The sequence below is a fragment of the Mytilus edulis genome, chromosome 2 (assembly GCF_963676685.1).
Source record: "Mytilus edulis chromosome 2, xbMytEdul2.2, whole genome shotgun sequence".
NCBI lineage: Eukaryota > Metazoa > Mollusca > Bivalvia > Mytilida > Mytilidae > Mytilus > Mytilus edulis.
Genome location: NC_092345.1, coordinates 96,178,394 through 96,203,703, shown reverse-complemented (window position 1 = coordinate 96,203,703; position 25,310 = coordinate 96,178,394). Strand labels below are relative to the sequence as shown.

General features: G+C 32.5%; 1 protein-coding gene across 1 annotated transcript; it reads left to right on the top strand.

Moving 5' to 3' along the window:
- Nucleotides 1-16,785: 16,785 nt before the first annotated feature.
- Nucleotides 16,786-21,896, top strand: LOC139513574 (probable endochitinase). Its single transcript, XM_071302202.1, has 6 exons — nt 16,786-16,942; nt 17,185-17,253; nt 18,062-18,159; nt 18,528-18,737; nt 20,274-20,480; nt 21,530-21,896. The coding sequence occupies exons 1-6, from the start codon at nt 16,869-16,871 to the stop codon at nt 21,691-21,693; spliced, it is 822 nt and encodes a 273-aa protein (XP_071158303.1). The 5' UTR covers nt 16,786-16,868; the 3' UTR covers nt 21,694-21,896.
- Nucleotides 21,897-25,310: the final 3,414 nt, after the last annotated feature.

Sequence of the window (25,310 nt, the reverse complement as noted above, 5' to 3'; positions counted from 1 at the left end):
GAATAATACTTATAAGTTATAATCTTATGCATTTGTTCTTTTAAATGCAAATTCACATTAGTTATCTGCATTCCTGCATCAAATTTTGCCAACATGATTCAAAAGCTGGACCTTGCTTTTTACAAACCAAGATGGCGAAAGACACCCATCAACCTTAAACATGATTTGTGAAATATTTACACTCGCCTGATACCAATATCCAGTGTTGAATAAACAAACACACAGCAGTACGCACTAAGTCCGAGTCCAATAATAGAATAGGTAACAGAAAAAAAAAAAGCAAAATGACAAAGATCAACAAAATTTAGTATAGGAAAACTAGTAGTTATTTACATGTAATATTGTGTTGTTATATGAAAATCAACCGCAATCCTTATATTTGCACTTGTAGAAATACCGTCTAATATTGTTTAAATTAGATAATTTATGTATTTATTTTTTATACTTTTTTCATGTCTTACCCCATAAACGCCATATTGATGCAGTACAGCCATGTGCAACAACCTGTCTCATATCTTGTTGCCGTATTTATTTCTTGCCTACAAGATGGACATGTCATTCGAACTGGATTTATGTTAGCCGAAGGATGGCATGGAAACATGAATTGAGCCATCCTTGTTTCAACATTAGCTGGTACTGCAATTGTTTGGATTGTGACTTGTGCTGGGAAAGGCACGTATAGTGATGGTTGTTGTTGAATGGGCTGTTGTTGGCCATACTGTGCTGACTGTTGTCCAGACGTTCCGTATAAAGGAAGGGCAGGTTGTGGAACTACAGATGCTGATCCAAATTTTGATGGATCTACGAACAAGAAATTAGAAATCAGAAATTAGAAAAGTATTTAGTCACATTTTATTACATCTCGGTATTTCAGTAGTGAACTGGATCCATTGTATACTATAAGTAAACAGTAAAGTCCAAAGACGATTTTTTCATTTGATGTAAATCGGTCATATAAAGCTATGCATTTTGTTATGGGTCATGTACAATGATTCAGTATGTATTGTTTTGGACGAGGTAATTCGTTTCACCCAAAAAAGTAAAGAAATAAATTTGCTAAATTTTTCAGAAACCGATATCGCACTTAATGAGAAACAGTTATTCATTTATAAATGTTTAACAGAAGTATAACGTTTTCTAGTGAACTTATAACCAGAAGTGTTCACACTGAGACCAAGCCAAGCATCGACAATGTCCATTTTCATCTGGTTTGAAAGGAATGCAATGTTTTAAACACTTTATCCACTGTAAATATGCACATTCAATTGAAGACACAATCAGGAAACTATAGCTCCTTTCATTACGGAAGAAAAAAAACTGAGCAGTGTGCTGAAACAATTAAATGTAGTGGTTCTTTCACAAAACAGGCCATGTTTCACATTTAAAACGTTTTTCACGACTCCTTTAAACCCATTCTAATTTCAAATATTTTTGAGAAAGTACATTATCAATGACTTTTTCCTGTTAATACGTATGCTGTTAACGATTTGTGTTGTATTTTAGGTACTTGTATTATAGTTATAGTCGATACATTCAATTAAACTACACTTACCTGAATAACCTGCGTGTAATTTCGACATTGTTTCAAATGACAGTAAATTGAAAACACATTTCCATATATATTGCCGTACCAAGGACTGAATATATATTTGTTTGACTTTTTTTACACAAAAGAATTAAATAATTATATATTAGGTAAAAATTAAATATATCAAATGTATAATTGTAATCTATAAATTGATTTGTCTTTCTCTATAAATTTTACCTTACTTTTTTTTAAAAGATTCAAAGAAGGATCTTTCGTTGGTTTATAGATTTTTTTTATTATCTCTTGTTCCTATACTGCACTGTACAAATAAACATAAATATAAGTGGAGTATATCTATCTACACTGAACAGCATGCATTGAATGGGCTTAATATAAATGTTGTATACTGTTACATTTCTTTTATAACAAAGTTTCGCAGGTAAATCACCTTGAAGCCATTCATCGATTCCAAACATTCTGTATTGCATGTAGAGAACAGTATTATTATTTCGAATTATCTCAAATATGGTTTAGTTTGTCTATCTTGTAGCCTGAATCGCTATAACAAAAATAAATTAAATGTTTTGGACTTTCCATCATGATTATGTTGGTTTACTATAAGTTGTTAGTTGTTAATAAACACGACAAACATATCGGTAACATGCCATCCATTTGGAAAAATAAAAATCTTTCAAATGTTACATATTCTGTATCAATGTTGGCAGACCATTTCACAATCGAATTACACTTTGCATTTTAAGCTTTAGTACCCTTCAAATACATTCCATATGGTCCAATTGCTTTTCGTAATTGATTACAACATCTGACTTTACTTTAACAACATCACTCATAACGACTTTTTCTCAGGAATATGACATTTGGTTGGACATCAAGTTCCAGTAAAGATTTTTTTAAATACAAAAAAATATATTATAGAATATATCAATGTTATATAATGACTTTTTCAGTAGCCTTTATTTCCTTCCTGATAATAATGTGCTAATATCAATGACACTTGTTTTTATTACAGAATTGAAAGCTTCTTTTTTGTAAAACTTGGGCGTAGAAATCTTGACCAAAGTGTATTTTGAAAGTATCGCGGAAGCTGATGAAGTTCATACTAATCAGGTGACACAATCAACACTTTCACAATCTTATAATAAAATTAAACAAGCAAGAAACTTTAATGCAAAATGATGAAATGGGGATCTTAATCAAAAGCTGCACAAAACACGTCACTCATATAGATTTATATCGTCATTGTTACACTACTAAACTGTATTTTCTACTTACTAGTACACTTGCTTCAATCAAAACCTTGTAATAATAAATGTTCAAATAAGGGCCTCTCAAAATTGTGAAATTAATCACTTTTGGAGTGTCAAATAATTCGTTAGATGCACTTGGAACGGTCAAACCCGAATATCTAGAAGCCAGGAATTTATAACAATCTAAATGGTTGAGGACCTATGTGACCAAAAAGGACATAGCACAGCAAATTTATGTAAGGTCACCTTTGACTGAGGTAGTTGAAGCCTTAGTTTCTTATATTTTGAAAGCCTATTAACGGACACTTTTGAAAAGGATGCTTTTACATTATATCAATACCAAAGTACTAACTTCTGAACTAATGATATCCTCGGGGACTGATAGCCACCAGCAGAGGTATCGACCCAGTGATATAAACATGAAAACTGAGACATGTTATAAATTTTAAGAGTACAAATTGAAACGCTATGCAGATTTATGATTAGTGCCAATAATTTATATTTGAATAATTGTCACATCTTCAGAATGCGCTGTGATAAATTTATTGTTCCGTTTTTAAAATCACCATGAATAGGTATGGACATCATATCAAGCCAAGCGTATGAAGTCAAAATATGTAGCTGGTTCGTAAAAATCGTTCTCTGTTACTTTATTTTATTTGGATCTGAAAAGAACAAGTGGTTCAATTCACTTTTGTGTTTAATGACAAAACGATTTCGATTTGTCTTGCGTTTTGTTAAAAGGAAAGTATCCGATCAAATATATTTTTTTGGTGAATTAAACATTTGTTTTTTATATGTACCACCATGAAATTACTACACATTAATATGTGCACTATCCTATGACCCAACTTGACTACATCTAATATTTATATATTGAAAGATGAAAAATCATCATAAAGATGAAATGATTTTTGTTTGAAGAGATTATAATGAATATGGTTTTGGGTAAATATTTCATCACACAATTATTATTATACTAATCAATCATGCATTACGTGATATTCCTCAAAAACAACATCTAAATATAACATCTAAGTTGAATAATCTCACAGAAATATAAGGAGAACTGTAGAATCACTTGTACTTTGTGCTTGACTAATTGTGTTGATAATAATGTGATAATTGATCATTTTGTGTCGTTAAATTTTCTATTTGTGATGTTTAAAATTGTACTATAATTTTTTAATAGTATGTTGTTTTTTTGTTTATGCTATTTGTGCAAAGTTGTCCTTATCGCTTCTAATTGTTTGTCTCGTGTGTATGTTTGTTTGTTCATCATTGGTGCTACTTTTGGTGATCTTGGCTATAACGCAACCATCTCTTTTTTATTTTATTTTTGCTGGATGAAGTCGGAATATCCAAAGAAAGTCATCGACCTTCGCAAGAAAATAAGAAAACTCCAAACCGTATAGTTGGCTATAAAAGACATGAAAAATGCGACACAATTCAAACGAGAAAACTATCAAAAATATTTATAACAATATTATTTTCGAAAAACAAATATGACGGACATGCACCGACGACAATAACTAAACTATATGTTTCTGACTTGGAACAAGCATTAAGGATGTGACGGGGTTAAACATGCATTTGAGCATTCAATCCGCCTTCACACGAATGAGTTGTTTCATATTTTTCAGGTCCAGCCCTCTTATAGCAAACTAGGCATTATAGATTTTTCTCACTGATGAAGTGCATATGATTACCTATAATTGCTTGTATCCACTTCAATTGATATTTGTTTTGATTCATTGGCAATCATACTCTCCTTCGCTGGTTCGAATGTTCATGCTGTTGTTTAAGAAAATCGCTGAACATCCCCCTTTATATGGTTTACTGCTGGTGGACGTTTCGTCCCCGCGGGTCCCCGCGGGTATCACCAGCCCAGTAGTCAACAATACGGTGTTGACACGAATATTTATTACCGGTATAAATTTCATGTTTACAAAACTATGAATGTTTCGAAAACGAAGGATTTTCTTATCCCAGGCATAGATTATCTTAGCCGTATTTGGTACAACTTTTTGGAATTTTTGGGTCCTCAATGCTCTTCATCTTTGTACTTGTCTGGCTTTAGAACTATTTTGATCTGATCACTGATGAGTCTCATGTAGACAAAACGCACGTCTGTCGTATTAAATTATTATCCGGGAACCTTTGATAACTAATGATACTTCACAACTTGTTAGCTATGCCTTTATCTGCAGTGTGCATTCAAATGTCCGTAATCCATGAATAACTGGGACATTCAAATCAGTGATTTCGTTACAACAAATTACTTAAGACTTTTACTAAATTTTATCCTCTATGCAAATATTGGTTTTGAATTAAGCATTACACGTAGAACATTAATTACAAACGGGTTACTCGTTGACCACCCAAATAAATATATTCTTAAATGTATTCTTTCATTTTGTTCGTTTACACTACTGTCCCAGGTAGGGAAGGTTTGAGCACTGATACATATGTTTAACCCAGTCACATTTTGCAGCTGTCCCTATTCAGGAGCCTACACTTAAATGGTTGTTGTTTTGTATCTGCCATATTTGTTTCCCCGTTTCTTTTTCTTTTTTTACTCCTTTTTTTCATAAATCTGCATATCGTGTTTGAATTGTTACCCATGTTGTCATGTCGTGACACTTTTAATAGCTTAAGGTATAAATTTGGTACATTATTTAAGGCCGTACGGTGTTAAAAGTTGCATACAACTACTTGTTTTTAGTTTTTGGTAGATAGTTGTCCTACAAATAATCATATTACAATTCTTTATTTTTTAAAAGGGACTTAATTCGTAAAATACTGAGCCTCTTCACGTAAATCAAATTTCCAAAAGATTTCCAACACTGGCAATATTGGCAAGACATGCGACGAACTCTTGTTTGTCGGCTCTGCTATCATGTTGAGCTATAACTTAACTTGAACGTGTCTTATAATATAAGAATGTATAAAAGGTATACGAGGAATGTCCTTTCTAACTTAGAACATTTATTTTGATAATCACTTTCGATAAAAACAAGGTCTTCAAATGAAAACTTGCACATGTTGCTTGTAGATATATATATAGAGACAATAAATATTTCCATTTTGAATGCGGTTAATCTTGAAATAGGTTAACATGGAGACATTGTCATTGAAATTTAACCAAAAGTATTTAAAGGAGAAATCAATGATTTAACAACGTTTTGATACTGATATGTTTAAACGACATATCACGCAAAGTTCAAAGTGACACCAGCCACACCAGTTATTACAGCTAACGCGAGATAACTGTGTTTAATCAAAATATAGTTTTTATATAGATTATTCAAGTTGAAGTAATTTCCTTTTTCCGCCATGTTGGAGGTCAAAATTATCAATTTCCTCAATAAACCAACCAAATTCAAGATGGTTTACTACCTGCTAGTCTTAAAATCAAGTTGTTCCCTGAACAGATAAATTTGTTTAAGCCTGTTTTAATTCATCACTAGTACGATCATGTAAGGATATTTCATTATACTTTCTTATCAATCTAATTAAAAATGAGCGAGTGAGAGATTTAATTAAGTCTTTCCAATTTTCTGTGAAAAGTCTTATTGTTTTTCTTCTGATTTTTTTTTTTGCTTCCGCCAAATTTTGTTCTTGCGATAAATGTTTGTTTCGCAATATGTCGCTTATATTTCTCATATGGTATTATAGTTTATGCGCTTTTAAATTTCTCCCTGCTAAGGCAAACCATTTCCTTTGTAAGAGTTATCTCCCTATTCCCTGTTTATCATGTGTGTGCATCTCCTTTGTAACAAAAAAAGATAGCGACAAAATTCCTTTAAGAAATTGTTCGTTACATCCTCAGGAATTTTTGGCTAATTTGGATCGAAGCGATTCGATGATATTTTATAGGAGTTATCTACCCCTACACAATAAATTTGTCGGTATGTGTTTTCAACTCATCAACCGTTAACCGTATAACCTGGGATATTTTTATTTGAGGCCCCTATGTCCTAACTTAGAAAATGAGGTCAAGGTCAAAGGTCAAGGTCAAGTTCTCAATTGTGACTTTGCTTGATTTTGCATTTTCTCAGACACTTTGAAATATACATATAAAAGAACAAGTGCAAAAGGTCTGCTTTATTGTAATGAAAATATGCTACGTTTAGTCTTATACAATTTAATGGCATCTTATAGGAGTTAGTGCCCCTGAAATGTCTTGATATGAGGTTATTTGAATATAACTTCAACTAACTTCATTATAAAGCCATTTGACCTTGTACAAAGGTTAGGTGACATATGACCTTGACAAATTACTACCGGAAGTGACCTTGAGAAAACCGGAAATAGCCTTTTTTGCAAATTTTTCATATAAAAGTACTCAGAATCCATATATTTTGTCATGAAGATACATAAACTGATTACTGAGACTAAAAATGACTTCCAACAAACCGAAAGTGGCCAATTATCTCCCATTCTACATACAAAAGTATATAGAAACTATATATTTTTGGAATCAGTGTAAAAGAAACTATCATATGAGACCGGAAGTGACATTCATTTCACCGGAAGTAGCATATTATCTAATCAATATAATTAAACCATTTTTTATCTCATCAGTATGAAGAAACTATCTTATCAAAATTTCTTTGATGTGGAAAGACTTTCAATTGTTCTCTGAACAATTGGTTTTTAATTTTAATTGGATGGTTTTCTTATGGTGTTCCGTTGGCTTCCTCTTGTAGTTGATGTGTGTCCCCAGGTTTTGGTTTGTAACCAGGATTTGTTTTCTTTCATTTGATTTAGGACTTTTGAATAATGGTATACTATTGCCTTTATTAAAACCTATGTTTGCATCTCTTATTAACGAGGAAAAAAATGATTTGAGCACAACCACTAACAAATGAAAATATTCTTCCCTTAACACGAAGATATACGAGATAATGTGTTGCATAGACATTTGCTAACGGACTCTCATGACATAACCTAACAACATTTAGTCTTTTTGCGGTGATGTGTTCTTTAAATTTGGCTACAAAAGATATTGAATCCTTTTATATAACAGATTCTTATGAAAATAACTCACACACAGGAATTAAAAAAAAAGCATTTCCGAGGGTAAATTCTGAAACATTGATTTTCGTAACCAATCAATATTTTACATATATCGTAAGAATTGTCTGAGTGTAAACACTTTTCGCAACAACAAAAAATTATGAAAAATAAGTATGAAAAGCATTAACCAACTTTTAATACTGAACTACATGTTCCTGACTTAAGAGAGGCACAAAAAGAATGTATAAGGGTTAAACATATTGTGAGCCCTCAATCCTCTCCTTACCTGTGTAGTGTTTGCTATGTATGTTTTATATCAGTATAGTAAGAGAGATAACTCTGTTATGTGTTGGAACAATGTATGTGAACTGCTTGTCTCCCTTTGTACTGTTATATATATATATGATGCTGAGTTTCCGGTTACCTAATAAATGATGTACCTTCAATGGTGTTTGTTTGTAAGCCAGTATCAGGTTCAATCCGAATGTGCTAGCCACAAACAGTATATTTAAATTGGCGACGAGGATAATCAAAGGTTGTATTACAAAATGGGATCAGTTTTACTACCAGATGTTAGCGGTATTCAGAACTTTGACATTTCTGACTCGACAGGACTGTCTGCACGTTGGAAACGATGGCTTCGGGCGTTTCAACTATTTGCCGCAGGAAAAGGGGTTACAGACGTAGATCAAAAATATGCATTATTATTGCACACAGCCGGAATGAATGTTCAAGACATTTTCTTCACATTGCCGGAAGGTGCCGGAGAAGGTGCGTATGAGAAAGCGGTGAGTGCGCTAGATGCTTATTTCACACCACTTTCAAATGCCCCTTATGAACGATCAATTTTTCGATCTATGATTCAGTCTTCTTCAGAGACAATTGAACAATATATAACGCGTCTTCGACAGAGAGCTGATACATGTGAATTTGGCAATCAAAATGCAATTGATGAAAGAATACGAGATCAAATTATTGATAAATGTTTAAGTCACCATCTCAGACGTAAATTACTTGAGAAAGGTAGGACACTTACTTTAGCAAATGTTAGAAGTATTGCTAAAGCTATGGAAGATTCAGAACGACAAGCTAAATCAATTGAAGGTCAAGGTCAAGTCAACATGATACAGTCAAAAGGTAAACAGTATGGAAAGAACAGTTTTAATTCTGGTAGCAAAAGTTTTAATTCTGGTAATAAGTCTACTTGTACAGCAACTTGCTACAGTTGTGGACGTGAAGGTCACATTAGGACTGACCCTAGCTGTCCGGCTCGGGGGAAGAAATGCAGGAAGTGTAAAATTGTTGGTCATTTTGATAAAGTTTGTAAAACTAAGGATAAGTCAAAACACGGAAAGATTCGTCAAGTTGTTGAACAACCACAGAATAACACGGATGATGAGGAATATGTATTTAGCATGATCGGTGTAAATCAGATAAATTCTGTGTGTGAAAATATTGTTGTCAATATAGGGAATGTGAATTTGAAAATGATAATTGATTCTGGAGCATCATGTAACATCATGGGAATAAATTTATGGAATTATTTAAAGGAGAATCGTGTGAAATGTGTTTCGTCCAAGTCTACAAAGAGTTTATTCGCATATGGTAGTGAGGAACCATTGAAAATCGCTGGAATATTTACAGCTACTGTACAATGTAACAACAGAATTTTAAATGATATTGAATTTGTTGTTATTGAAGGCAAAGGTCAGGCTTTGTTAAGTCGTAATACAGCAGAACAGTTAGGTGTGCTGCAGCTTGTTCACAGCGTTAGTGAACCTGGAACAATTAAGGACAAGTATCCAGAATGTTTTACAGGAGTTGGTAAATTGAAATCATTTCAGTTACAGATACCTATCGACCCAGATGTTGAACCCGTTATTCAGCCTATGAGGAGGGTACCGTTTAATCTGCGCGATAAACTTGGCAAGAAGTTAGATGAACTTTTAGATTTAGATATAATTGAACATGTCAATGAACCTAGTCAATGGGTTTCTCCAGTAGTAGTCGTGCCAAAACGTTCAGGTGATGACATCAGACTATGTGTTGACATGCGCCAAGCTAATACAGCTGTGAAACGAGTACGACATCCGATTCCAACAATAGATGAACTATTGCAAGATATGAACTCTAGTAAAGTGTTTAGTAAGCTTGATGTAACTTGGGCCTATCACCAAATTGAGTTAAAACCAGAGTCTAGGGAAATAACTACTTTTGTAACTCATAAAGGGTTGTTTAGGTATAAGCGCCTTATGTTTGGTATTAGTTGTGCCCCTGAATTATATCAAAATATCATGCAACAAGTCCTTCAGGGCTGTGAGGGTGTTCATAACATTATGGATGATATTATTGTACATGCTAGTAACCAGGTTGAACATGATAAATGTCTTGAAAATGTTGTTAGGGTACTGCGAGACAAAGGTATTACTTTAAACAATGATAAATGTGAATTTAATATGTCCAAAGTAGTGTTCATGGGTCATGTTTTGTCTGGTCGGGGTATTGGGCCAGCAGATGTCAAAGTCAAAGCTGTTGTTGAAGCACGTGAGCCAAGAACTTCAGCAGAAGTTCGTAGTTTCTTAGGTCTTGTTAATTATAGTGCTAGATTTATTTCTGACTTAGCTACTATTTCAGCTCCGCTGCGTGCACTTACTCGTAAAGATGCAACGTTCACATGGGGTAAAGATGAACAAAGGTCGTTCGATGAGCTAAAACGTCGTCTTGCCAATGCGGAAACTTTAGGTTATTATGACAAGTCGGCACTGACTAAGGTAATCGCAGATGCTAGTCCAGTTGGACTCGGAGCCGTGCTCATACAAGAACAAAACGGTGAGATGCGCATTATTTCTTACGCGAGTAGGAGTTTAAGCGATACGGAACGTAGATATTCGCAGACCGAAAAGGAGGCTCTAGCCTTGGTATGGGCGTGTGAAAGGTTTCATGTTTATATCTATGGAAGCCAGTTCGAGCTCTTAACGGATCATAAACCGCTTGAGTGTATTTACTCTACAAAGTCGAAAGTATGTGCTCGAATTGAGCGCTGGGTTCTCCGTATGCAACCATATACATATACTGTACGGTATATTCCCGGACCGGAAAATATAGCTGACTCGATATCACGTTTGATCAAAGAAGGAACAACACGTGACAATCGGGAAAATATAACTGAGGAATACGTTAAATTTGTAGCTCAAGAATCAACACCGGTTGCGATGACAACACGCGAAATCGAAAGAGCGTCCGAGAATGATCCTGAATTAAAGGCTGTCCGAGAATGTCTTGTTCACAGTCAGTGGCACCGTATCGAGTTCAAAGAATATCTACCGATTCGAAGTGAGCTATGTGCTATTGGTCAATTAGTACTTCGGGGTACTCGTATCGTGATACCTATTAGTTTACGGGAACAGGTACTTCAGCTTGCTCATGAAGGTCACCCTGGTATTGTTGTCATGAAAACGCGTTTACGAAGTAAAGTCTGGTGGCCAGGGATAGACAAAAGTATTGAGAAGTTTTGTCGAAGCTGTTACGGTTGTCAATTGGTTAGTCAACCTAGTAAACCCGAACCGTTAAAGCGTACAGAGTTGCCCTCTGCCCCGTGGCAACACTTAGCTGCTGATCTGTTAGGACCGTTACCGAGCAATCATTATATGTTTGTATTAGTTGATTATTATAGCCGCTATTTTGAAGTCGCTGTTACTAAGAATATTTCGTCGGAAAATATTACGTCGTTGATTTCAAAATTTTGCTTGACTCATGGATTGCCGTTATCAATTCACACCGATAATGGACCCCAGTTTGTTAGTCAACATTTTAAGAACTTTATGTCCGAACATGGTATAGTCCATCATAGAACAACTCCGTTATGGCCACAGGCTAACGGCGAAGTAGAGCGCCAAAATCGTTCGATAATGAAGCGTGTCAAAATTGCTCAAGCCGAAGGTCGCGACTGGAAATTAGAATTGAATAAATTTTTAATTATGTACCGTAGTACTGCTCATTCTACAACCGGAGTAAGTCCGTCCGAATTACTTTTTGGTCGAAAAATCAGAACAAAGTTACCGGAGTTAATTGATTATAATATTAATGATTTTGAAGTACGCGACCGAGACGCCGAACAAAAGGAAAAAGGAAAAATATATGCTGATAAGCGTCGTGGTGCGTGCGAGAGTGATATTCGTGTCTCCGATCAAGTTCTAGTCAGGCAAGACCGTGGAAATAAAATGTCTACACCTTTTGTTCCATCCCCTTTTAAAGTGGTTGAGAAAATTGGTAATAGTGTATTGGTTGAATCTGACCAAGGTGTTCAATACAGGAGAAATGTGACACATTTAAAGAAATTTATTGAGAGAGAAAATAATGATTTATCTTGCTCACAATCTGATGCAAACAAAAATGTAGTTAATACAGAGTCTGAAATTATTTCAAGTCACAAAGATGATTTTGAGAATTTAAATGAAATAAGTGTTTAATTTCTAGTCAAGATGAAACTTGTAGTATGAAAGATAGACCAGTCAGAGTGAAAAAGTTACCGTCAAAGTTTGACGATTTTGTTTTGAAATAATATGTGTACCATTATGAACAATTACAAGTTATATGATTTATGTTATAAAGGTATTAATAACAAATGTTTTTGTTGTTGTTGACATATTATTGACAATGTTGTTTACTTGAATTTTTATGTTTAAACAAAATTGACATAGGGTAGTTCAATTTTTATTTGTAAAACAAAAATGTCAAGATGTTTTCAAATCTAAAAAAGAAGGAAGAGATGTAGTGTTTGCTATGTATGTTTTATATCAGTATAGTAAGAGAGATAACTCTGTTATGTGTTGGAACAATGTATGTGAACTGCTTGTCTCCCTTTGTACTGTTATATATATATATGATGCTGAGTTTCCGGTTACCTAATAAATGATGTACCTTCAATGGTGTTTGTTTGTAAGCCAGTATCAGGTTCAATCCGAATGTGCTAGCCACAAACAGTATAACCTGGGTCAGTGTTATTACAGTACAACAAGGATAATCTATAAAAATCAGTTGAAAAATGCTCCAATGCAGAAAAAAACTTCTAACCAAAACACAGATCACACATGGCACGGAACACTAACAAAACAGATACTAAGTACAAATCTGAGAGTACTCGCAGCTACTGGCAGCTAATTCAAAGTCAATTACAACAAATTAAAAAAATCATGTATCTAAATACTTAATGCGGCTGACTTGTTGAATGTATAATGATCACTAGTTTTGAAGTTGTTTACTATTTTGTATTTGATGTAATTACAATTTTTCGAATCGTTTAGTTTTTACCATTCTATTTATTACACATCATCTTAACTTAGGACAGGTAAACAAAATGCGACAGGACAATTAAAGCAGCATATCCTTGCATTATTGACGTTGGTATGTTTGACAATTCAAAAAGTGTTCAGTTGACAGTTAAGTATATTTTTACGTTACTTCATGTGTATACTTGTAATGTTTTTTACTTGATATGTGTGTCAGTACCTTATAAACTATAATAAGTTTAGGATTTGAAACATGTAAATGAATGGTCTGCTGTTATTTCAAACGGTACCTTTATATTCATTCTTTATATATAGATATATATTTAACGGCTAATCATTTCACTCGACAGAACAAGGTTTCAAAGCTTCCATCTTAAAGACAGTTACGAAATCTTGCGAAATTTCATCTACATGTAAGTATTAACGAGTTTTTTTTTTATAACATTGAATGTCAATTTCAACCGGCAAATGCTGGTACTGCCTTAAAATATTGAAAACGTTGAAACAATTCGATGAAATTGTGGCTTCAATATATAAGAGTGTCAACCGATTATCTAAAGTCCATTAAAACAAGTGTAATATTAATGTGACAATCCCATGTTAAAGCCTAATAAAAGACAGAACCAATTGCATTAATTCAATCGTATACATGCCTTGGGAAATTTTAAAAATTGTTTTGCCATCTACAACGGTTTAGATTTGATTTTGTAGAACTGATTAAGTAGCAGTAAAAAGGACTACAACACTTGTTTATCAGTTTATTGTACAATACTGTCAAGGAGAAAACACGATTTTATTTGTTGTGTCCTGTTTATATATTGGATTTATAGTTCCCTCGTACGAAACTTGGTAATTTAATGACATTACAAGCTACAGATGATTTTTAACCATGTCTGTGTTTGATTTACATGCTCATCCAAACATTGATGACATGCTTAAAATCAAAGTTCAAGGATTTATGATGTCGACCGTGTGATTTGTCCTTTTCAACAACATGAATAGCAATAGTCATCACTTTGCGGTTAGTAATATTATAGCAAAACAAAAAATACCATAAAATATACAAAATGCATCGGTAGATACCAAGACCTTGTTTATAAATATTCCGTTTCATCTTCACATTGATTACCGTATCAAATTATAATCCTGGTACCTTTGATAACTATTCATAAATAATAGGTGATGGACTTGAGATATAGATTCTAAGACCTAGCGTTGTTAATCCTTTTCATTACTTGTTTTAGTATTAGTTTTATGTGTCTTTGTACATTTTTAATCTTTACTGTCTTTCTGTGCGTGGCTCGGGTATTTAGATACCTCCTGCAATTGTGTTATTGTTCTATGGTCAATAGCTGTATGCATGTCTTTCTGTGTCGCTTATGTGCTTCGTCTATATGTCACGGATATATTTGTATTATTACTTTGTTGACATAACTGTTTGTTTATATATGAATATAGTGATTAAGATTAGAACACAATGGTGACTGCTGTAATGTTTTACATGTTTACCTATTATTGTTTTGCTCACAAATTGTTGTCATTAAAATGGAAGTATATGCAACTGACATACAAGCGAGAGGTTTGAATTAGCTAGCAATAAAATCTGGTCTAATCTTCAATGTTTCTACATAAGGAGATGCCTACTATCAAGTAAGAAATGTCACATTTGTTTTTCATTTGTTAGATGTCAATGAGTTTTGAATTTTCCTTGGAGTTCGGTATTTTTTATATTTTACTTTATTAAACAAAAAAGGATATTCAGATTCATAAGGTGAAGACAAAATGACAACGAAATGGCAAAAAATAAAAACGCTGAAAGACAATGAACAGAAAAAAGAAATAAATAATATAGTAATATAACAGGCTGTGCAACACGAACACACCAAAAAAACAGAAAGAAGTCTCAGATGATCCTCTGGATAGAACATATATTTGAACACTGTTTAATCCGAAATATGAAGCAAGATTGCATGCTCCCAAACTAAGCCGAATTTTACTCGCCTCAATCTTTGTTTTGAATTGTGTTTAATTGTGAAACATGTTGTCATCAAAAATAAAGATAGATGGAGGTTTCTTATTCATTCAGTTATGTTGTATATGTCCACTACGAATGCAAAAACCTTCTACAATGTCCTATAAGAATTGAAATATTTAATGCTAGATAAGGTTGATTAAAGAATTATAATACTACACTCAACAAGTTGTTAATTGATTCCGTTATTGAATCAGAAAAAAATATAACATTTTTTTTTATAAAACAAGATATATATCAATTACTAGTTGTATAAAATGTGTTGCCGTTGAGAGAAATATGTATCACTTTTGGAATAACAAGTATTCACAAATGATAAAAAAATATATATAAGACAACAAGTCCAAGAGTAGCAAACTGGTATTAAGATATGTATGAAATAGATGAATATTTTATCAAATATTTCGTTACAACAAATGACCTTGGTCTATTTTTAGAATCTTGTCATATATTTTTTCTAAATTCAGATACTCCCTGGTACAATGTAGGCCTTACATCTCCTACGACATACATAACACGTTTTTCTTAAGATCTCATCCGTTCATACGAATATTCTACATGTAGGTTGTAATAATGCATGTAAAGAGGTTATGGATTATCGAACAAACAAATGTCCACTTTAAATAGGCACCTACTTAGTGCCTGGTTAAAATAGTCACGATGATACATCGTATTTATTTGTATTTATACTCATAAGTTATGATAAGTGTTAATTGAATTTTACGAAGGTTTTTTTTACAAATGGGTGAGTGTAACAGCATTCTAATACTAAATAAATAAAAACCATGTGTTCCTTGCAACAATAATATGTTGTTTGTACTGTTTCTTTAAATTAAGACATTTATATTTTTAAATTTAGTCTTTAAACAGTAGAAAGGTTACAATGAAAAAATTATAACAATAGCATGTAATTGTTCGTATCTTTGTCATTTGGTCTGTATAAGTATTTGTTTCATTGGCAATTAAACAACATCTCCTTATTTTTATATACGCCGGTTAACATAAAAATCATATTTTTATTTTTTTTATTTTAAGATAGAGTTGAAAAAACAAAACATAAATCATGATGACGACAATCAATTTGACTGGAGTTAACATTGCATCCACCATTTTCTACATTTGAACATGCCTGCACCAAATCAGGAATATGGCATTTGTTGTCCATTTGTTTGATGTGTTTTATCATTTTATTTTGCCATTTGATTGGGGACTTTCCTTTTGAATTTTCCTTGGAGTTCAGTTTTTTTGTGATTTTACTTTTGGCATACATAATCAAGACTCATAATTATCGAAGACCGTATGGAGTAAAAACACAAATTTACTTAAACACAAAGTAAAAAATAAACAAGTGAATAATCAAATTGCAATTAGTTGTTTTTTATTGTCATTAAACATCAAATGGAATAAAATTATCCAACAGATAACATGTACTATGCTCTATTAATAGTATTTGTACAACAGCTTGCATTCATTCAAAAATAGTTTATACTTCACTGTTCGGTTACTTTAAACTTGGTAAATGAAAGGTTTGAAACAAAATCTTATACGTGACTGTTTGAATTCTATATATAGAACGATTCTTGTAATTTCAAGTATAAATTGAGTATCAAATTCAATAATCGAATCAATATTGGCACAATGTTTCCATTATATTTCATTTGAACCGAGCAATTCAGTAACAGCAGCTGCTAGAGAATATTCGTGTGCAAGTATTTTCAACTGGTTGGAAAATGAATTTTCTGTACTTTTTGTTCATTGTTTTAATTTCACTCTGCTATACATATGGAGAAAACAGTTTTTCAGGGTAAGATATCACCTTATACAAAAGTTACACGTATGAAAATCATAAAGTTCCCCCCAAAAAAGTGAGAATGTATCTACGTAAAAGATAGAAAGTATCGATTTTTTTAAATGTTCCTCTTTTTACGCTGACATTTGGTTCTATCCGACAAGAGATCAGTATCAGTAAGCATGTTTAGTCATTATTGACAATAAAGTGAATGCTAAAAATCTGCACAGAATAAATATTTTGTATATTTGTTTTAGCCATGTATGTTCAAGGAAGATTGTAAAATACAGAACAAGCTATTACTGCAGCTGTAAAAGACTATGGTGGTAAAAATAATAATACTATATTTTAATGATGAATATAAAGGTTGTCAAATTTGTTAGGTATAACCAACAGCCGTATGAAGAATATGGTTATGTCGTGAACTGTTTTACTATGCCGTTAGATAATGATTCAAATACGACTGTTTATTCTCAAATGTATGTCTGTTTGTACCGGTTTTTTTGTTCCAACCGATACCTTCAAATTGAAATCATTTTAAATTGGTATGGAGGAATGTTAAGATAATTATTCATTATTTACCGTCTTATATATTTTTCAGTGGTATTTTTTTTTGTCATTCTATAATTTGTTGACATACTTTCAGTATCTATATAGTTAAAGTTTTAGAATCATTTCAGATTCTTTCTAACCTAGTTGATTCCGTATTCGTTTTGCGAAATTGCAATCATCAATTCATCTCAAAGTATCGAACTATTTTTATGATATTCATTGTAATTATATAATTGTGTTGTGGTATTATGACTTCAAGAAGTATAAATGTATTTTACTGTCGCCTTTCTGCAATATTTATATATATATATATATGAATAAGGAGATATGGTTTGATTGACAACTAAGCACTAGAGTTAAATGGCGTTTATATGAGCAACTGTTGATCACAGAATGATTTTCAACATTTTACCAAACCTATATCGTATAGTCGGCTAACAATGGCCTCGACAGGACGAAATGTGTTCCCAATTGAAACGAAAAATCAGCGCCCTGATTCTCATTCTAGTCAACAATAACCTAATAACTCTAACACGGTTTGGTTCAGTAAGAACTGTAGGAGGAAATAATCTTGTTTAATAGGTGCTGTGGGCGAAGTGCAAGAAATACTGCATACTACACATCTGAAATGGTATGTTGCCCTGGTTGGATGCATACTGGTGATAAAAATTGTTCAACAGGTAAGAATTATCGATTTTAACTGGGTTTAGATTTGAAGCAATTCCAATTGTTTTACATCAATGTTTGTCTGGTATATCGACATATGTTTAATCGGACTGTCTTTTAACGTTTACATTAATGTCAACTGTTTTAAAAATACACAAAAGTTTTATCTATTTTCAATTATAAAATTACTTTTATTAATCTATTCGTTGATTTATTTATGTTTTGATTAACATGTATCCCATTTCAACTTTTTCAATTAACTAATTCGACTAGCAATGTTTTCTACATATGGTTAAAGTTGTAACCTTTGCTCATATCTAAGATATCTAATATGTCCTATATAAGACATATTGAAACATATTTAATCATTCATTGCTTATAGCTATTGTTGTGAAAAGTCAACAAAACACAACAGAAGCTTTATCCCAAGACAATACTACTACCGAAGTCGGACGTACTTTTCTAACGTCTACACAGCTGTTGACTAGCGAGGAAGTAACAACTATGCTCCCGGCGACAACGATGGAATTCAATACAAATGATGATATGTCCACCACATCTTCAATGACTACACCACTTGAAGAAAACGATGGTATGATTTTTCATTGTACAAATTCCTTATCTGTTTTTTTTTAGTTTGAGACTTATTCATTTGCTTAAAGACACAAACATATATGTTACGACTTGACAAGTCATCTTCTCAGTTTACTTAACAGTTTTAATTATATTTAGTTTATACAAGTGATAAAGAAAATGCAAAGTCGTGTTTTTATAGTTTTTAGATGTAAAATGGTATTATTTAAATACTTTGATAAGAAGGGTAAAAAACAGCCCTCTAATCATGTTGACTCAATTTAAAGTAAAATACTTGGCTGACAACTTTGGATTTTCATCCCATGTCACTTTTCCAAGTCATCAAAAACATTTTTATTTTCAGGCCATTCTCTTATTTTCATAATGACCTTTTGTTATAAGAACCTCAAAGTGTTTAAGGGAGTTCGCTTCAATCTCAATTTCAAAATAATAAACTTTTCAAAACACTAGTTTATATTGATAGGGAATCCAAAGAGCAAAATATATATATATAGGTCACCCTGCTTGTTTTCGAGATATTAGCCATTGAAATTTTGGCGGGAAACTATTCTCTCTTGACTTTTCATAGCTTTATTATTGACAAGTTTAAAATTCTAAAAAACTATTAAAAAATAATTAATATTTTATAAGACTTTTACAGATGGCTTATCATTATACATGTAAAAGATTTACAAAAAGAAAAATGGGGGTCACCGGGCAAATTTTTTTCAAGGCATTCAAATAGATAAAACCAGAGGAATCCGAAAATCTGACATAAATCCAAAACATGACAAGCCAGCTTCCTGAAGCTTAATACAAAAATAAATAGTATACATGCAACTGAAATTAGGGGATAAGGAAAATAAATAAATCTCTTCAGAGCTAGACTTTTAAAACTCATAAGCTATGAACATTTGAGACTGTCATCAAAGTGAGAGAGTTAGAGCTATAAAACCAGGTTAAATCCACCATTTTCTAGATTTGAAAATGCCTGTACCAAGTCAGGAATATGACAGTTTTTGTCCATTCGTTTTTTATGTGTTTTGTTATTTGATTTTGGCATGTGATTATGGACTTTCCGATTAGATTTTCCTCGAAGTTCAGTATTTTTGTGATTTTACTTTTAACAGAGATGGACTGGTTTTCAAATCTTTGGCGCTAGAATACTAACATTTTGGAAATCAAATGAAATTTAAGAATAAGACGGCAAAAAAAAAGTCTTGAAAGAAAATCCCATTTATTGCATATCCCATGCATAGATTACCTTAGCCGTATTTGCACAACTATTTGGAATTGTGGGTCCTCAATGCTCTCCAAATTTGTATTTGTTAGGCTTTCTAAATATTTTGATCTGTGCGTTATTGGTGAGTCTTATGTAGACGACACGCACATCTGGCGTATAAGTAAATTATAATCCTGGTACCTTTGATAACAATGCGTTAGAATTGCAAGGTCAAATAGTAAAACTACCTATCACTAGCTATATCATTAGAAATGCATATTAGATCATTCATAGATTAAAGATATTGAAATACAATACACAACTGTTTTACAGAAGATCTATTCCAAGATATAACTTCTACCGTAGTCGGACGTACTGGTCCCACTTCTACGGAGACTATGACTAGTGAGGAAACGACAACAATGTTCACTGCGACAACAGAGGATTTCAAGACAAATGATGATATTACATCAACATCTGCAATAACTACTACAAGAAATAATAAACAGACGAAACAACCCCAAGTTGAAGGAAATGGAAGTATGATTCAATACTTTTATTAGTCTAACTTCTTCTCAGTTCTTCTTATTAAGTTTAAAACTAGAACAGTTTCAATCATTATACAAAGTCGTGTAGGTATACCGTTGAGGTCAAATGTGAAGAGTGACACGTAAACACGAAAAAAGAAAAAGAAAAAGAATATACGGGCTGTAGAACATGTTTGTTCATATGTATATTGACTTGGCTTATCCAAAACTCTCAATACCCCGTTCCATTGGTTTTCATAACCAATAATATGAAATTATTTGAGATCCAGCTATTTTTGGTTATTTTGCTAAGAATTTTAAACACATATGCATAAACTTTTTTTGTAAGAGATTTAGATATTTGTATAATGGGTTTTTCTAATGAGGTTTTTAAAATGTTCAAGCCTTTCTCACTATGAGAATATAAACTATCTTATAAAAAAGAGTATGCCTCATCCAACATTTTTCTTAAATTTGACCTGAAAAATTCTGTTTTAACTTTTAAATGTTGTTTTAAAAAAAAGTATGTATATGAAGAGTAAATCCTGTAAAAATTTAATAGTTGAATGAGTATGTTAGATTTTGCTTACACTCAGTATGTAACACAATATTAGCTGTTAATAAAAAATACATATGAACTGAAGATAATAACTCGTTCCTTATATCAGTTGTTTAATAATGAAATGCATTCTTATGTACATGTAGTTGTGTTGAGATCCAATTAAAATCAACTACAACCTCATTGTTATAGCATTTCAAAGCAAGTGTAGTTCAGTATGATAGCTTCATCATGATCATAATCAGTCCGTTTACTTACAATTCAGAACCAGCTCGGCGTAAATTATAAGTGGAAAAAAACAAACAAAATATGACACAGCTAAGTGTACTTTTAAATTATGGAAACGAGTGTGACGTAACAAAATGTGTTACACAAGAGAGCCGAAAGATACCAGAGGGACATTCAAACTCAAAGTCAAAAATAATTTGGCAACGCCATGGCTAAAACAGAAAAAGACAAACAATTTGTAAAATCATTCTGTAGATATTTTTTTTTAATTTAAGGTACTAAGTTTGTTTGCCCAGAGAAGTTTGGATATTTTCCTGATAGTACTGATTGTACCAAGTTCTACTTATGCAGCTGGAACGATGAATATTCATTTGACTGCCCACCAGGGACTCACTGGAATCAGACCATTACAACTTGTGACTTCGGAGATGACTGTTAAAATTGAACCTTATGCAGTTTTTCTCTAGTTTATTTATTTCACCACTATAGTAAACAGATTTTTAACTGATTTTGATTTTGATCTGGACCGAAATCTAAAATTATCGTTTTGATAAGGAGTATAGTTTATTCAATTGAAATGTCAAGGCTTTTTTAAATGTGGTTTGTAATTTTTGATTACCTACGATTAAAACTAAAGGAAAATATGAAAGCATGTTACATATTCTAATTTTTATATATTTTTATATATTTGAAGTGCATATCACTGAATCACTGCATGAACAAAAGTTTAAAACATACATAAACGACCAAACGAATGCCAAATCTGGTTGATGAATATAGAAAATGATTATTTTAACTTAATGGGAGACAAAACGAAACACTGAACAGAATTAACAAACGCTACTGATTAAATAAAAATTGACGATAGATTCTTATGAAATATAAAAAGGGCTTGCTTACATGTATGCATTTAATATTGAATGGGTTGCTTTAGAAACAATTGACTGATAAAAGAAACAATATTTTAAAAGCATTTTTAAAAGATCCACTAGGAAACAACCATCTTAAAACTTCAACATCCGGATACATCGCAATATTATAATGATTGAATACTCGAAATCGTAGCAAATCAGTCAGTTTTTCTAGATAAAGTTCAATTTACAGTGCTTGGTTGTCTAAACCTCATAGTATGCATTCACCTAAGGAATTTTCAAGAGTATTTAATGAAGATTTTGATTGATCAAATTGATTGACATGTGGATCATAAATATACTTGAACAAGTGAGCAAAGTATTAACAAGTGCCCTATTTAGATTACTTGATAGAGACTGAGTAATCATGATTTAAGGTTTCACTGATATTTCATATGATCATGCCTCTGTCTTCAAAACATGAAAAATAAATTGTTATATTATAAATTAATCTAGCTACACATGTATTTCGTCATGTGGCAAAATTTGAAGTACTTTGCTAATTTGTACAGTGGCCATTTTGTCTTATCATGACGACAGCAGATAAAATGAGTTATATATACCTTTAATATAAATGTCAATATGCCAATTCCTCAGTCGATTGTCCACATAAAGGAGAATTGCATATGTTTTTTTCTCGCTAAAATCTCTACAAATGAATATTGAAATGAAAAGATGAAAACTGAGGGAAACACATCCAAAATAAGGGGAGAACTACGACACAACAGAAACACAACATTAAAATGTAACACACACAGACACGAACTATAATATATCAATGGCCATTTTCCTGACTTGGTACAGGACATTTTAATGAAAAAATATGGTGGGTTGAACCTGGTTTTGTGGCATAACCTGGTTTTGTGGCATGCAAACCTCCCGTTTTTATAGCAATGTTAAATATAACACTAAAATGACAACACTACATGATAGGACTACAATACAAATAAATTGGAGAACATATAGGACAGAGAAACACGAATAATAGCTAACAAAAGGTGCCAGGTTTAAAATTTAATACGCCAGACGCGCGTATCGTCAACACAAGACTAACCAGTGACGCTCTGATGAAAAAAGTTCAAAAGCCAAAAAAGGTACAAAGTTGAAGAGCATTGAGAACCAAAAGTTCCAAAAAAGGGTGGGCTCAATACGGCTAGGGTTTTCTGCCTGAGATAAGAGCATCCTTATTGTTAAGAATAATTCATACTTTTGCAAACAGTATTTTTTTTATAAATGACTATGTAATAGATATGAATGATAAAACTGGTGTTTATCTACAAAATAAAAACGGATAGATATATACCTAAACCAGCATATAAAAATCCACAGCCGCGGTAGACAAATCGATAAACGCACAAATTTAAGTGACGTCACATTTGACTTTCTAAAAATTTCCAAAAATAGGATAGAATTCAAGATTAGGTTTGTTATGTTGATATATAACATTTATTAATAACAAGGAAAATTACAATACTAATTAATATCAAATTGTGGTAGTTATTAGATAATTAATATATTATCTAGCTATGTCGGTATTTCTTCTAAATCAAACTAAACCAAATATATCGTCTAAATTTAGTTGAACCAAACTAACATCTAATAAATGAACTGAGTGATTTTAAATTATCTGTACCACAACACACGAATACAACAGAAAAATAATAAGATTTACAACTACAAACAATAAGACATTTGACTAATAATCTGTGTCTCCTTTTAAATAAATCAAATGTCAATTCCGTCAATACAATTGTGAACAGACTTCTGTACTCTAAGCACTTTTTTCAGTAAAACATTCGAGCAATTTCTGATTTCATGATCCTGTCAGAACGCGTTAGTATTAAAAAGTGCTGCTTATATATGATATTCAGAGATTTCACTATATTACAAAATTAGTTCGGTTGTCTTGTGGATGTCCACCAAGATCTGGAACGTCTAGCCTGCTTTACTTGTTACTAGTATTATGAATTATGTGTTGAAAGAAGAACTAAATGTAACGCATAATCCCTTTATCGAGATTCATGACAAAATGTTCACCTTAAAATTGTCCAATACAACAAATATAGTTGATATATTGCCTATAGTGATATTGAAAAGCATTCATACAACAAGTTAACTGAGACAAAAATAAACCCTACCCGACTAGCCTGTACACCTTGCATTCATTCAATGCACAGATACAGCTGACGTATTGCTCGATACAAAAACGGACCAAACATTGACAATGACCAATGAACCTGGCCTGTGATGGATATGCAGTCAAATTAAGATGAACAATGACTTGAAATACGTTGAGCAACATAATTGTGTTAAACAATCTTTCTTTCTTTTTTCGTAACTGTGAAGAATGAAATCGACAGTTATCGGACCGTAATGCATTTTCCAGTAATTGTGTCCATCCTTGCGACGGACAAATACAAAACACACCAAATATAGATCATAGTCCTTGGAAGTATCTGAGAAACGAATCAAACCACGAAAACATCCCTGAATAATTCAAAAATACATTAAGATTACACGAACCCTGCAAAGATGGACATTTTAACATTGCAATCATTCCATACACCAAGTTAGTATAGTCCACCAATTGCCGAGTTAAACATAACCATTGCCCAGTGCACCAATTTAAACGAGGTAAAGGTCAAATAAATCTTATCAGACGAACAGTTTCACATAATAAACTTTGTAAAAACCATTTACATGTATGTTGATCTATGGTTTATAGTACCTACATAGCTGATATACTGAGTGCCAATGAAAACGCAACACTTTTGTTTTTGAAAAAAATCTTTAAATTTTTATTTTATTTATATTAGAACTTTATATAGTTGGTTGAAAATGACTTTTAAGACAATTGTCGACGATTTTACGGTTGAGTGATTTTTGGAACAAATGCGAAGTAAGGGTTATTTTGAACGGACATAAACCGAGTTCACTGTTTTTCAACATACGCACCATTTTCACGATTTTGTCATTTAAAGCTTGGCTAATGTCATGAATTTTCCCGCCCTTATTGTTAAGAAACTGCAAAAAACATCCGAGTAAATGCCAGGACTTTCTGACAACCAGCGACATGCAGTTTTGGGCATGATCCAATGAAGCCTTTCACAGCATACAATTACGAGAAGACTGAAGTTATAGCGTC